Raw genomic sequence first — 13,379 nt, forward strand, 5'->3', positions numbered from 1 at the left:
TGTGGGCAGCTGTTCAGTCTAGGTAGAATGCTAGAGCCCGTTTACAGTCAAGGGTAAGCAGAGCCTGTTCTCCTGGATTGGAATGGGGCCTGGGAAAAAAGGTAGGTAGTATAATGGATTGATTTAAATGAAAATCCAAAACTACTTTGGGTAAGAATTTAGGGTGAGTGTGGAGTACTGCCCGGTCCTGCAGAAGTTTAGTGTAAGGCGGGTAGGTAACCATAGCCTGTAATTCACTAACTCTGCGAGCCGAAGTGATTGCCAGAAGGAAAATCACTTTCCATATGAGATATCGAAGGTCACAGGATTGAAGAGGCTCGAATGGTGGTTTCATGAGCCGACCCAAAACCAGATTGAGGTCCCAAGAAGGGGCCGGAGGACACAGTGGAGGTTTGAGGTGAAGCAAGCCCTTCAGAAAACATGTTACAAAGGGTTGTACTGATATGGGAACACCCCCGACACCTTTATGGAAGGCGGCTACCACACTGACATGCATTCTGATGGAAGAAGTTTTTAGACCTAACTCTGATAAGTGCCAGAGATAGTCCAAAAACTTTGTGGCTGGACAGGTAAAGGGGTCAAGGGACTGAGAAGAGCACCATGACGTAAACCTGTTCCATTTGTAAGAGTAATATTTTCTCGTGGAAGGCTTCCGTGAAAAATCAGGACACAGGAAACTGGTTCAGAAAGGTTAAGTGGCTGAAGGATTAACCTTTCAACATCTATGCCATCAAGGACAAGGCTTGAAGACTGGGGTGGCTGAGGCACCCGTCGTTTTGAGTGATCAGAAGCGGGTCCTTTCCTAAAGGAAGGTGCCTGTGAATGGAGAGATCCTGAAGTATTGGAAACCACACTTGGCGTGGCCAGTGAGGTGCTATCAGGATCATGGTTCCCTTGTCCTGATGTAACTTCACGCGAGCCTTCGAGAGAAGAGGAAGTGGAGGGAATGTATAAAGTAGACTGGTTGCCCACGAGAGGGAGAATGCATCTCTGGGCTGAGAGTGTTTGCTACGAATGAGAGAGCAGAAGTTCTCTACTTTGTGCTTTTGAGGAGACGCAAAGAGGTCTATGTGAGGATATCCCCAGTGTTGGAAGATGGAGGTCGCTACTGAGGGGTTGAGAGACCACTCATACGGTTGAAAGATGCGACTCAGCTTGTCTGCCAACACATTGTCCATTCCTGGCAATCAGGTGGCCCTGAGGTACATCGAATGGGAGAGGGCTTCCCTCCATATCTGTGCAGCTTCCTGACACAGAAGGAAGGAGCCCATGCCTCTCTGTTTGTTGATGTACCACCTGGCCACCTGGTTGTCCGTCTGGATCAGGATAACTTGATTTGAGAGGTGATCCTGAAATGCCCTGAGAGCATATCTGATTGCTTGAAGCTCCAGGAAATTTATTTAGTGTTTGGCTTCCTCTGGAGACCAAGATCCTTGTGTCTGCAGATTGGCCACATGGGCTCCCCAGCCGAAATTGGAAGCATCGGTGGTGAGAGTTAATTGAGGATCTGGAGCCTGAAAGGGCAAGCCTTGGAGGAGATTGTTCCGATTTTTCCACCAGGCGAGAGACTGATGGAGTGAGTTGGTTACGTGGACAATGGTTGACAGTGGCTGAATGCTTTGAGTCCATTGTGACCGTAGAGTCCACTGCATGACTCTCATGGTCAAACGGGCCATTGGTGTGACTTGAACTGAGGACGCCATGTGTCCCAGGAGGATAAGAAAGTGGCGTGCAGTCGCGGAGTGCTGAAACTGCAGCTGGTGTGCAAGACACATGAGAGTGAGAGCTCGCTGTCGAGGCAGAAAAGCCTTTGCCTGCAAGGTGTCCAAGTCTGCCCCAATGAATGACAAGGTTTGAGATGGGACTAAATAGGATTTGTCGTAATTGATGAGAAATCCTAATGAAATTAGAGTGTGTAAGGTTAGATTGAGGGACAACAGAGCAGCTTGCTGAGTGGGAGCCTTGATTAACCAATCGTCTAGATAGGGGTAGGCGTGAACACCTTGAGTCCTGAGGAAGGCTGCAGCTACTACGAGACATTTTGTGAAGACTCGTGGCGCAGATGCTAGGCCAAATGGAAGCACTCAGTACTGACAGTGCTTGGGGCCTACTAGAAACCTCAGGTATTTGCGATGAGATGGAGTTATTGCAATATGAGTGTTTGCATCCTGGAGGTCCAGAGAGCAGAGCCAGTCTCCTCTTTATAAAAGAGGAAGAAGCGAGCCTAAGTTTACCATCTTGAACTTCTCTCGCTGGAGGTACTTGTTGAGGGCCCATAGGTCCAGAATAGGATGAACGCCTCCCGATATTTTGGGGATTAGAAAGTACTGGGAATAGAATCCTAGGCCGTGCTGAGAGTAGGGTACGGGTTCTATTGCCTTGGACTGGAGAAGGAGGGAGACTTCCTGATCCAGAAGGATGGAGTGATCGGATGTTCTCCATGTCGATAGAGGTGGGGAGGCCAGTGGCACTGTAAGTTCAGATGGTAACCCTGAGTAATTATCGCCAGTACCCACTGGTCTGAGGTGATTGAGTGCCATATGTTGTTGAAGTGGCACAATCGACCTCCCACTGGTATGTGAGGCAATGGAAGTTGGCTGCTGCTCTCTAGGAAGAAGTCAAAAACCTGAAGCGGGACCTGGTTGAGGAGCTGTTTGCGGTTTTTGTTTCCGTGTCTGATGAGATTGGGCTTTTTGAAAAGGCCTCGTTGAACGGGATCTGGCTGGTGGCAGGTAGGACCTCTTTGGGCGGAAGAATGACTTCTTAGAGTCCTTTCGGAAGGGCTGTTTTGAAGAGTAGTGCGAAGGCATCAGAGAGAGCGGTTTTAGGGTCTCATGATGGTCCTTAAGTTCCACCACCGTCCGCTGAATCTGTTCTCCAAACAAACAGATTATCTCCTACACAGGGTAGGTCGGATAACCTGTCTTGTACCTCAGGGCGAAGGTCGGAAGATTTGAGCCAGGCCCATCTCCTTGCCGAAATAGCTGCTGCAGATAATCTAGTAGCAATATCAAAGTTATCATTGGATGATCTGATCTCGTGCTTGCCTGCCTCAAACCCCTTGTTTACTAGGGTTTGGAATTGCTCTGGCAGGGATTCTGTTAAATCTTGCAGCTGCTTAAAAATGACCCTATTATATTGGGTCATATAGAGCTGATAAGCGGCAATTCGGGAGATGAGCATTGATCCTTGGAAGACACGGCGACCAATGGCATCTAGAAACTTGTTCCTTGCCAGGGGGGGAAATTGTGCGAGGCTTTGATCTTTTTGCTCTTTTCTGTGCACATTCTACTACTACAGATTGGTGATCCAATTGAGGTTTTTGAAAACCCGGAGCTGACTGCACCAAATAGATAGTGTCAGCTTTTCTGTGGACTGGAGCAATGGAGCCAGGATGTTTCCAGTTCTTCTTGAGGAGATCTAGAAGAACCTGGTGGATAGGGATGGAGGTTATTTCCTTGGGAGCATTCAGGAATTGAAGCAACTCCATCATCTGATGTCTATCATCTTGTTCAGTCTGTAATTGGAAGAGAACCAATTCAGACATTTCCTTCACAAAATTTATAAAGGAAAGGTCCTCTGGAGGAGAACGCTTTCTACTTTCAGTGGGTGAAGGTGGTGAAGGCAAATCATTGGCGTCTGGGGAGGAATCATCAGTCCAGGTATCATAGGGATCAGCACCTGCCCCTCTAGGAGCTAGAGGGGGACGGGGTGCTGAGATACCTGAGGATCCTGGTCTAGGCTCCAAAGGAATCGAAGGAATAATTGGAGGCACCGACGAAGGCATCGAAGGCACCGGCGCAGGCATCGATGGATGGCTCGGTGGCGCCAACGGGCGTATCGGCACCGATGGTTGGATCGGTGGCAAGGGAAGAATCGGCATCGATGGCTGAGGCAGAACTCCCGATGGAGGGATGCGGAACGGTGTTTCTCCTCCCGATGACAAAGTAAGCAGGGAGGGCACCGGAGCCATCGGTGACCTGGGGTCCATCGGTGGAAAAGCAGCAATGAGCGCTTCCATCCTGGAGAGCAGCGGTGCCAACGCTGCCTGAATTGGGTCGGTGGTCGGTTCCACAATCGGTACCGGTGTCGGAGGAACCTGGAGTCGTTGCATCGCCTTGTCGATGGCCTCCTGAACCTTCCAGTCCAATTCTTCTCGGAGACCTGGAGCAAGCAGCCCCGGCTCCAGAACAGAAGAAGGCAGAGGCATAGCTGGAGGGACCACCGTTAAAGGCAGAGTTGTGGCTCCCAATACCCTGTCAGGTGAGGGTTGCCTCGGTTACCCGGTCGCCGAAAAGGTCGGTGCCTTTTCTGGACGGGGTTTCTTCGACGGCTGCTTGGACGATGGCGAGATCGATGATTTCACTCCCTCATTGGTCCAAGACTTTCAATGTCGATGTTTGTCTCTACGATCCCCTCAGTCCTGAAGGGGAGTAGAGGGTGTCGATGGCCGAGATGTCGTCGACGCCGGATGGTCACCGGCTGGTGGTCGACGTTGGCTTGAAGTTGACGGAGTCGGTTCTGACGACGTCGATGCAATCAACGGAGTTGGGGTTTGAGCACGGAAGAGAAGTTCCATCTTCTCCATTCTGGCCATGCGACCTTTCGGTGTCATTAGGACACATTTGGTGCAGGTCAAGACATCGTGCTCTCATCCTAGATACATTACACAGACTTTATGGGGGTCTGTTATGAACATGGTGCGATTACAGTCTGGGCACTGACGGAACCCAGACGCCATGGCCATGGAAAAAATTGAGCCGCGGTACAGTCGACGGCCAGTAGGCCGCGAGGGCCAAACTCGAAGGTAATAGACGGAAAAATGGGTAAAAACTTACCGGAGTACTGCAGCTTGGAAAAGTTAAAGGAGGGACCACTGTGGGGCAAATTAACTTTTAGTAATTCCGTGAGTAAAATTCCTGTCAGGAATCTCTGCAGAGCTTTTTAACCACGAGGCTACTGCTGCGCAGAAAAAAGAAGACTGAAGGGGGACCCCTGCTGGCTGCAGTGTTAGTGCCATGCTGGGCATGCCCAGTAGGGGCCAGTCAAAGTTCTGGAAACTTTGACAAAAGTATTCCTTGATTTGGGCTCCATCCTGTGATGTCACCCATATGTGAGGACTACCATCCTGCTTGTCCTGTGAGAAAGCATTCGATCAAGTTGATTTGGAATATTTGTTATTTGTTCTGGAAGGCTTTGGGATTGTTGGTCTATTTTTGGCAGTGGTGAAATCCTTTATTCTAGGCCTAAAACAGCAATCCTTGTAAATGGGGGAGCGACAGAGGCCATGTTTTCCATGTATCGGGGCATATGTCAGGGGTGCCCCCTTTCTCTGCTGTTGTTCCCCCTATCTATAGAAACTCTGTTTCAAGCTATATGGACAAATGAGGCGATTAAAGGGATTTCTACTGGGGAATGAGACTTTAAAATAGCAGTTTTCGTAAACTATCTCCTTGTTCATCTCTCCCAACCATGGGATTCCTTAATGGAGCTCCTGAAGGAGTTTACTAGATTTGGTTCCTTTCTCAGGATTTAAGCTCATTATGGGGAAATCTGAAGCATTTGCTTCTTCCCCCCATTTGGATGCTATGTCGGGTTTGGACTTTCTTCTCAGGTGGGAGAAGGATTCATTTAAATATCTGGGAATTATCCTTTCTATTGATCTCTGATAGCTATATGATTTGAATGTCCTTCCCCTATTGAAGGGGGATGAAGCAAACATTTTTACTGTGCAATTCTCTTCCAATTTCGATATCTGGGAGATTTAATCCATTTAAAATGATTCTGTGACCATGGTGGCTATTTGTCATGCAGAACATGCCACTGACCTTGCAAAAACAGGATGTGAAATTGAGTTATCCTGATTCGTATGGCAGGGTCAACGGGCTAGAATTCCAATTCAGCAGCTAGTAGTAGGGTGGACAGAGGGGGGGGGGGGGGGGTGGCTTGGAAAGCTATATGGCATGTCTCTTTAGACATTTAAAAGATTGTCTTTCTGACTTGGTCTTTGAAGAACGCTTAATTGCTCCTCCCCATGTCTTACATGCATACCTTGCTGCCTTTCCAATATATTTAAGATGCAACATGTAGTGGCTTCTATGCGTCAGGCTTGGAAGTTCCTATGTGCTAAATTAGAGCATAATCATATGAATCATTATTTATACCCCTACAGGGTAACCAAAATTTCATCCCAGGGATGCAATCCTGAGCTTTTATTCAATGGGCACAAAAAAGGGATTAAACATGTAGCCCAGGCGCTGCATCAGGATGGTAAGATCTTGCCTTCTTCGGAGCTGCAATACGGCCTGAATCCCAAATACATTTTTGCATATATGCAATTGAAGCATTACATACAGACATTAACTAATGCCCAAATCACTTAAGAGTTTAATGAACGTATAGAGGGCTTCTTCCAAATTGAGGAGAGGGGGAAAAAATGGGCATCTCTTGCTTGCATTGTGCTTTGTTGTACCTCCCCTTCACTGCCAACCATAAGTCTTTATTGCAAAAAATGGCAAATCTGAAATACCCCCAAATATGACAGGGTCACAGCTTTTGGGATGTTTCAAGAGGCTCCTGAGTCTAGAAAAGTACTAATTTGCATGAGTTACAATACAAATTTATGCGGACAGCATATCTCCCCCCAACACATCTCTATAAGGCAGGTCTTGTGCAGTAGGAGATTTGTGCTAAATGTAACACATCCAGAGGTACTCTGGGACACTATTTTTGAATATGCTCCAGAATCCAAAGCTTTTGGAGCAAAGTGAAGAATTTTCTGGTTAAAATATTAGAATATGATATGTCATTTCCTCTGGAAGCTGAATTATTTGATCAGGGAGTAGCTTTTAATTTAGAGAGATGTGGTGATACACATTGTCTGGAAGGCTTGTTTGTTGGGAAAGAAGGCCAGTTTGGTGCGATCAGTCTCCTCCAGCATATTGGGCTTGGCAGAATCTGTTGCATGACCTCATGCAGATGGAAAATTTGGATACCTTGCATTCTTTTAAGTGTAAACTCCAATTTGTGGAAATATGGGACAAATACTCACAATCACTCTCCCCGAAGGTGAAGAGTATGGTACTTAATTATCCTTGATTGGATTACAAATATGTTTAACTGCTACAATATTTGTATTTATTGACAATGTTTTGATATGTTTAATGGGACATTCCTGGCTGCCCCTTGCTCATTGGCTCCTTTTAAGGCACTGGAGCTATTAATGGAGTATAGGGATGGATGGGGAGCGGGGGAAGTGGGAAGGCAATGGACACAATTTGCTTGATCATTACCTTCATCTTACTATGAATATGGGGGTGGAATAGGCTAGAGGTAGGTGAGAGAAAATAATAAAAACCTAAAGTGACTGCTGTTTATTGCTCTGTTGCTTGATAAGCAAAATAAACCAATGTGTGTCAAGCTGTTCTATCTATGTTATGTTTTTCAATGAACAGAATTAATCTAAAAAGACCACATTGTAAACTGAAGCTTTTTAGTAATATGCTGCAACTTATTTTTGATAATGAGATCTCTATGTGTATGTCTGTTTCTTAAGTATTTTAACTCCTTTTACAAAATAACCAGAATACAAATCGATAATACTACTTTTCAAAACAATTTGCATGACACAGTGATTAAACAGATCAGATCTCCCATTTACAAAAAAAAAACTTCAACAAAGTACAATCCCAATTTTTTGTCACTTGACTATTCTTCCCTCCAATCAAACTCCTTACATAGCCGGAACCAATAAAACCTTTCTAAGTTGACCACACTCCTCCCCACCAAGCCTCTAATCTTCTAACAGTTATACTAACGGTTCCCAATATTTTATTACATTTCATCACTGATGTTCTAGCCATCTATACTGCTTTTTCTGATGGGGTCAAAAAGGAGGTCACAAGAACAGGGCCATTCCCTTACCCCTTTCATGTTCATCTGCTGCCCCATTCCTTTGTGACCTCTGCTCCAACTTGCAACTGGCAGCAATAATCAGCATGGGACCTATGAACCTGCTAACCCCCCTCCTGCTAACCCCCCTTTCTGTAAGAACAGAAAGCTATGCAGAGGGCTGAGTCCTGAGAGTATGCGCCAGTTTTCATTGGCATTGCTACTTCTTTAATTGTTCTGATCATTGCAGTCTCTTATAGCCACTGATGCTTTCCTATTTGAGTAAGTTGGATTGGGAAGATCCACAGACAGGGAGTGGAGATTAGCTGAGGAAGACCAAAAGACTGCTGTTTTGGTCATTGTTTGGGGTGATGTGAATTTTCAAATATTGACATGGATAAAAGTTTGGGTAGTGCTGGCCTACAGCTAACTTTGGACAGCCCACTGATTGTGTGGCTAGATGTTCAAATTCTGTCAAATTTCTGGCTTTATTTTGAATGTAACAGTCTTTTGCAAGATAATATAGTACATGTCTATACACAAATCATGAGCTCTGAGGGATTTTATACCCCTTGACAAATGCCTGAAAATATAGCAAGGGGCTTCAGAAACTAAGGAGACATTTTTACCTGTTAATTTTCTTTCCATGAGTCCTGCCTCATCAGTCCAGATGAGCCACCCATACAGATTGCTTACCAGCAGATGGAGTAGAGCACATGGTTTTCCTCTGTGACCTCACTGCCACTATATAAACGTGGTATCGCACTCCGCATTCCTTTGACAAAATACTGAAAAGATTCTAAACTATTCAGAATAAAGAACAACCAACTTCAAACACTGGAGAGAAAATCCTCTGAAAATCCTGTACAAAAAACGAACAGAACAAGAAACAAAAAAGAAAGGGAGGCAATAGGAAGGACTGAAAGAATGCCTACTCTCTAGAAATATATACATATATCTATATACATCGCTGCATTCTGCACAAATGGCCCAACTTACCAGGAAGGTTCTGGACTAGTGTAGCAGGGCTCATGGAAATAAAATTAACAGGTAAACATCTCTTCTTCCATGTTGTCCGGCTAAACCAACTCAGTTCAGGCCATACAAGTGGGAAGTACCAATGCCTCACTAATCAGGGAGGGAGGGCCACCTTGAGCCCTATAAGCTGAGCCCTCCTTGGCAACCACATCTAATCTGTAATGCTTTGCAAAGAAGCGTAAGTTCCAGAATGAGATGGAAGGCGTCATCCTTCTTGGGTATCATGAAGTAAATGGAATAATGTCCCAGGTCCCAATGATCCCTTGGAATCAGGATCTCTGCCTTCAAGGAGAGAAGCCAATCTAATGTTGTCCTTACTGCCACTTGTTTCAGTGAGGAGTAACAAGGGGAAACCATAAAAGCGTCTGAAACTGGCCAGAGGAGTTATAGGGCATAGCCCTCCTGAATGGCTTCCAGCACCTGCTGGTTGAAAATAATTTGGGTCCAACTCTGCTAGAACCTTGACAAATGCCTCCCTATCTCCAGAATTGGAGGCTGGGTCCTCAAAATCTTATTGTGCGGGTCGGGGGGGGGGGGGGGAGGGCCTTGAGAGGTACCTGATCCTAAAGAGCTTTCTTCCTTCATCTTTTGGCTGAGCAAAAGGACTGATAACTCCAAAATACAATCAGCAGCATTGAGAACTCAATGAACGCCCTTGCCTAAAACATTTAGAGTCCTGAAATTTATTCCAGGCTGGCAAAGACTGGGAAGAACCTTTGGGTCTATTTTCTAGAGATATGGACATCTTGGACTCTCTCCAAGCCTTGACCATCTTATCAAGCTCTTCTCCAAAGAACAGCTGTTCCTTAAAAAATAGCTTGGTCAGATTAGTTTTGGAAATAGAGTCAGCAGACGAATTTTGAAGTCAGAAGAGCCACTGCCACTACTGATGCCATTCCTCTGGCTGCTACTCATAACATCTCAAAGGAAGAGCCAGTGAGATACACTGACTCTTTTTTGACCTGGAGAGATTCTTCCACCAACTCTTCTTGAGCACACTGTGCCAAATGCAAACCGGACCTTGCCACAACACATGAGTAAGCCACTTTCTGCAATGCCATACTGGCAGCCTCAAACGTCTGTTTTAAAACTGATTCTATCTTCCTATCCTGGGCATCTTTCATGATGGCTCCCATCTTTTACTGCAATCAAGCTCTATTTTGTAATCGAACATATCAGTACACCCGCCTCCGGAAAACAGTTGGTCTCTTTCCTGCAGAGCCAGAAGATATAACCGGGTCAAGGAGCGATCTCCTTTGAAGTTAACTTCCAGAGAAACCTCCAGATCCACAAGATCTTTAACAGCCTGATGTAAAGGAAAAAATCCTGAGGGTTTCTTTATACTACACATAATAGGATCCTCTTTTTTGTCCTTGGCTCTATTCAGCATACTCAAGGAATGCACAATCAAGGATGCCAGTTCTTCTCTATGAAAGTGTTGGATCATGGTAAAGATATCCTTACCCTTCATGAGGGTACTCCCCCCCACCCCTCCTCTATCTCTTACACAGAGGCCGCATCCAACAGTCTTTTAAACCTGTCTAGAGAATCTCCTGAATTAGTAAACCTGGTCTCCTCCAAGCCTCTGAAATCTTCCCTCTTATACCTCTTATTGCTAACAGTCCCAGGACCCAAAGCAGATCCCAGGATTGAACTCTGTACTGCTGAAAACACTTGTTGAAAAGCACTTCAGAAATTCCTGAGAAAAAGAAGACCAGGCAGAAGCATTTATTATGGGACAAGCAGCTACATCAACCAAAGCTACAGCCAAAGGAGCCACTACAAACACTTCCCTGAGGGAAGGAGGGTCCAAATCTTCCTCACTTCCGTGGAGTCCCAAGATGGCCGCCATGTTGATCTCCAAATCCCCGGGCCTAAAACAGCCACTTGCTGAACCTGCTCTGCCTTCGAGGCACTCCCTGAGGTCATTTTGCTGCCCTGTAGCTCTTCTTCCCTGTTGAGACACATGTTGCATGGTTTAGCCGCTCTCCACACCCCATAGGCAGTCATATGATTCCATATCCAATGCAGAGCATGATCATCTTCCTGTGATCTGCTGCTGCTGTTATTCTGCCTGTCCGCCCTCCTATGGCACCGCTGTGGCCAAAAATTTAAAAAACCCTCCAACTTACTGAATTGTTCAGTGTTGCTGAATGCAGACTGCTATGGTCCTGCAGCCTCAGAGATTCCTGCCACTCTGAAATTGTACTGCCTTAATGACTTTTTTTTTTTTATTTTGTTTTTTTATACTCTTACATAGAGTCAGGCAGAAGGAGAGCAGCAGCAATGAAGATAATGGGAGGCAGGAGCTTGAAAAGGAGGAGCAGAAAAACCCCAACCAAATCCAGAATCCTCCTGGCTCTGGCCTGCTGAACTGAGGTAGGGAGCCTTCACCTTTACCTCAGAAGCTACCTTCTTCCTCTTTCTAATATCTATGATAGGGCAATGCTCAACTGAGGGAGGGAGAACAAGTCTTTCACCTTCAAAGTTGCCCAAACTGTGTTTCAAATCAACCTACCAGACTTCAGTCCATAGCACAGGATGCACCTACACCATCTGCTGGAGTCAGAGAATACTGGCAAGTTGAGGTCAGCACAGATGCTTATAAGGATGACATTTACAAGCTTGTTTTTCTCTTTCTCCATCTGCTGGTTGGTATAACCCAATTGTTTGGAATGGTCTGACTGGATGAGGAGGTTTCTTTCAGTGCAGCATCACCTCTATCTAATAACAATGAGACCACAGAGGAAAATAGTGTACTCTACCTCCATCTGCTGGTAGGGGTACATAACTCACCTGTATAACCTCATCTGGAATGGTGTGGCAAGATGACATGGAAGATATTTATATTGTACTACACTTGCTTCAATCCATTTTACCCTACCCTCTGACAAAATGGTGGATCAGTAAATATGTAGATCAATGGAGAAAATGCCTCTATCTGTGGAACTTCTGAGATAAAACCAGTTTACAGTTTTAATGTAAAATTTCAAAAAACATGCTTTAATATTAAATCTACTTCTTACCAACACTTTTCAACTTCTCTTCAAGCAGCTTTAAGGTTTGCTGAATAGCTGCTCCATCAGTGGGTGCTACATCTACACAGAGCATCCCTAACAAGCCATCTAACTGCTGGGATAACTGGAGGAGAGACACATCAAAGACAGGTCAAATATATTGACAACATGGTGTGCATCAAAGTTATGTTTCTCTTACAATACTGTGCTACCTGATTAATAGTAAATTAAGATATATGTAAAGCAAAGTTGCTTACCTGTAACAGGTTTTTCTCAGAGGATAGCAGGATGTTAATCTTCACACATGGGTGATATCATCAGATGGAGCCTGGCACGAAACTTTGATTCCAAAGAATCTAGAACTTTCAACATGCCCTACTGAGCATATGCAGCTGTAGTCATCACCCTGCCTCCTAGGCAGAGTCCCTCAGTCCATGATATAGCTAATACATGGAGAAACCAACTCCAAGGGGAGTGGGCAGGTTTTGTGAGGACTAACATCCTGCTACCCTTGGAGAACACCTGTTACAGGTAAGCAACTCTGCTTTCTCTAAGGACAAGCAGGATGGTAGTCCTCACATATGGGTGCATCCCTAGCTATAGGCTGTCCGATCAGGAAAAAGCGGGAAACCGCACAGTGCAGAAGCACTACCCGTCTCCCTGTTGCCTGTGAGGCTGCCGACCCATAAGGGGTCCAGGCTGGAGAAGAGTTGTGTTCTACAAAGGAAAACCATAGAAATGACTAAGACAAAACTCTCCTGTGTAGCAGGGGTGCCTAAGGCAGAGGAGTGATATGTATGAGCAGAAGCATACTCCGCATCACAGAAAACATTACAAGCAGGGTTTTGGATCAATAACCCTAACAATGAAGTAGGCCTGGAACCTCCTGGGAGCCTAGAGATGTAAACAAGAGGATTCTTGGACGAAGACCGCACAGAAGACAGCTGAAAACCCAACTGGGGCTCGAGAACTTCCCAGAAAGAAACTGCGGTCCATTGATATCTGAAGGACAAAATGTCTCTGCAGAAGTGTGCCCATGTGTAACTGATAGGCACAATGGGCAGAAAAGCTCAAGGAACGCTTGGAGAATAATCAGCAACAATGGCAGGGCCTGAGACAGACCCTACATGCCGAAGCATCAGACCTAGGTGACCATGCAGGACAGTGTCAAGAGTTTCAGGGGATGAATGGCAAACCCTGAATAGATCTCTAGCCCAACTCCCGAGTAGGGATAGAAGTTAGGCCTGAAGCTCACCCATACAGCACCCTGTCAAGGGCAGAGCTATCCATCCTGTCTACAGGATTGGTCAGGTGAACAGGAAGGCACTTTGGGCAACCTAGTGAAGAGAGAACAGCTAAAGGTAGTATTGGCCAAAGCCTATCGAAAATATAAGGAAAATGTGGCGTTTCTTTTCCTGCAGGTATACACTAAAA

General features: G+C 45.6%; 1 protein-coding gene across 6 annotated transcripts in view; it reads right to left on the reverse strand.

The window, feature by feature from the left end:
- Window positions 1–13,379, reverse strand: part of SESTD1 (SEC14 and spectrin domain containing 1) — a 283,107-nt gene that overhangs the window by 44,392 nt on the left and 225,336 nt on the right. For all 6 annotated transcript variants that reach the window (XM_029605904.1, XM_029605907.1, XM_029605908.1 and 3 more), the window contains exon 12: window positions 11,955–12,069. In XM_029605904.1, the coding sequence (XP_029461764.1) occupies window positions 11,955–12,069 (115 nt within the window). The remainder of the gene's footprint in view (window positions 1–11,954; window positions 12,070–13,379) is intronic.

This window comes from Rhinatrema bivittatum, chromosome 6 (genome assembly GCF_901001135.1).
Source record: "Rhinatrema bivittatum chromosome 6, aRhiBiv1.1, whole genome shotgun sequence".
NCBI lineage: Eukaryota > Metazoa > Chordata > Amphibia > Gymnophiona > Rhinatrematidae > Rhinatrema > Rhinatrema bivittatum.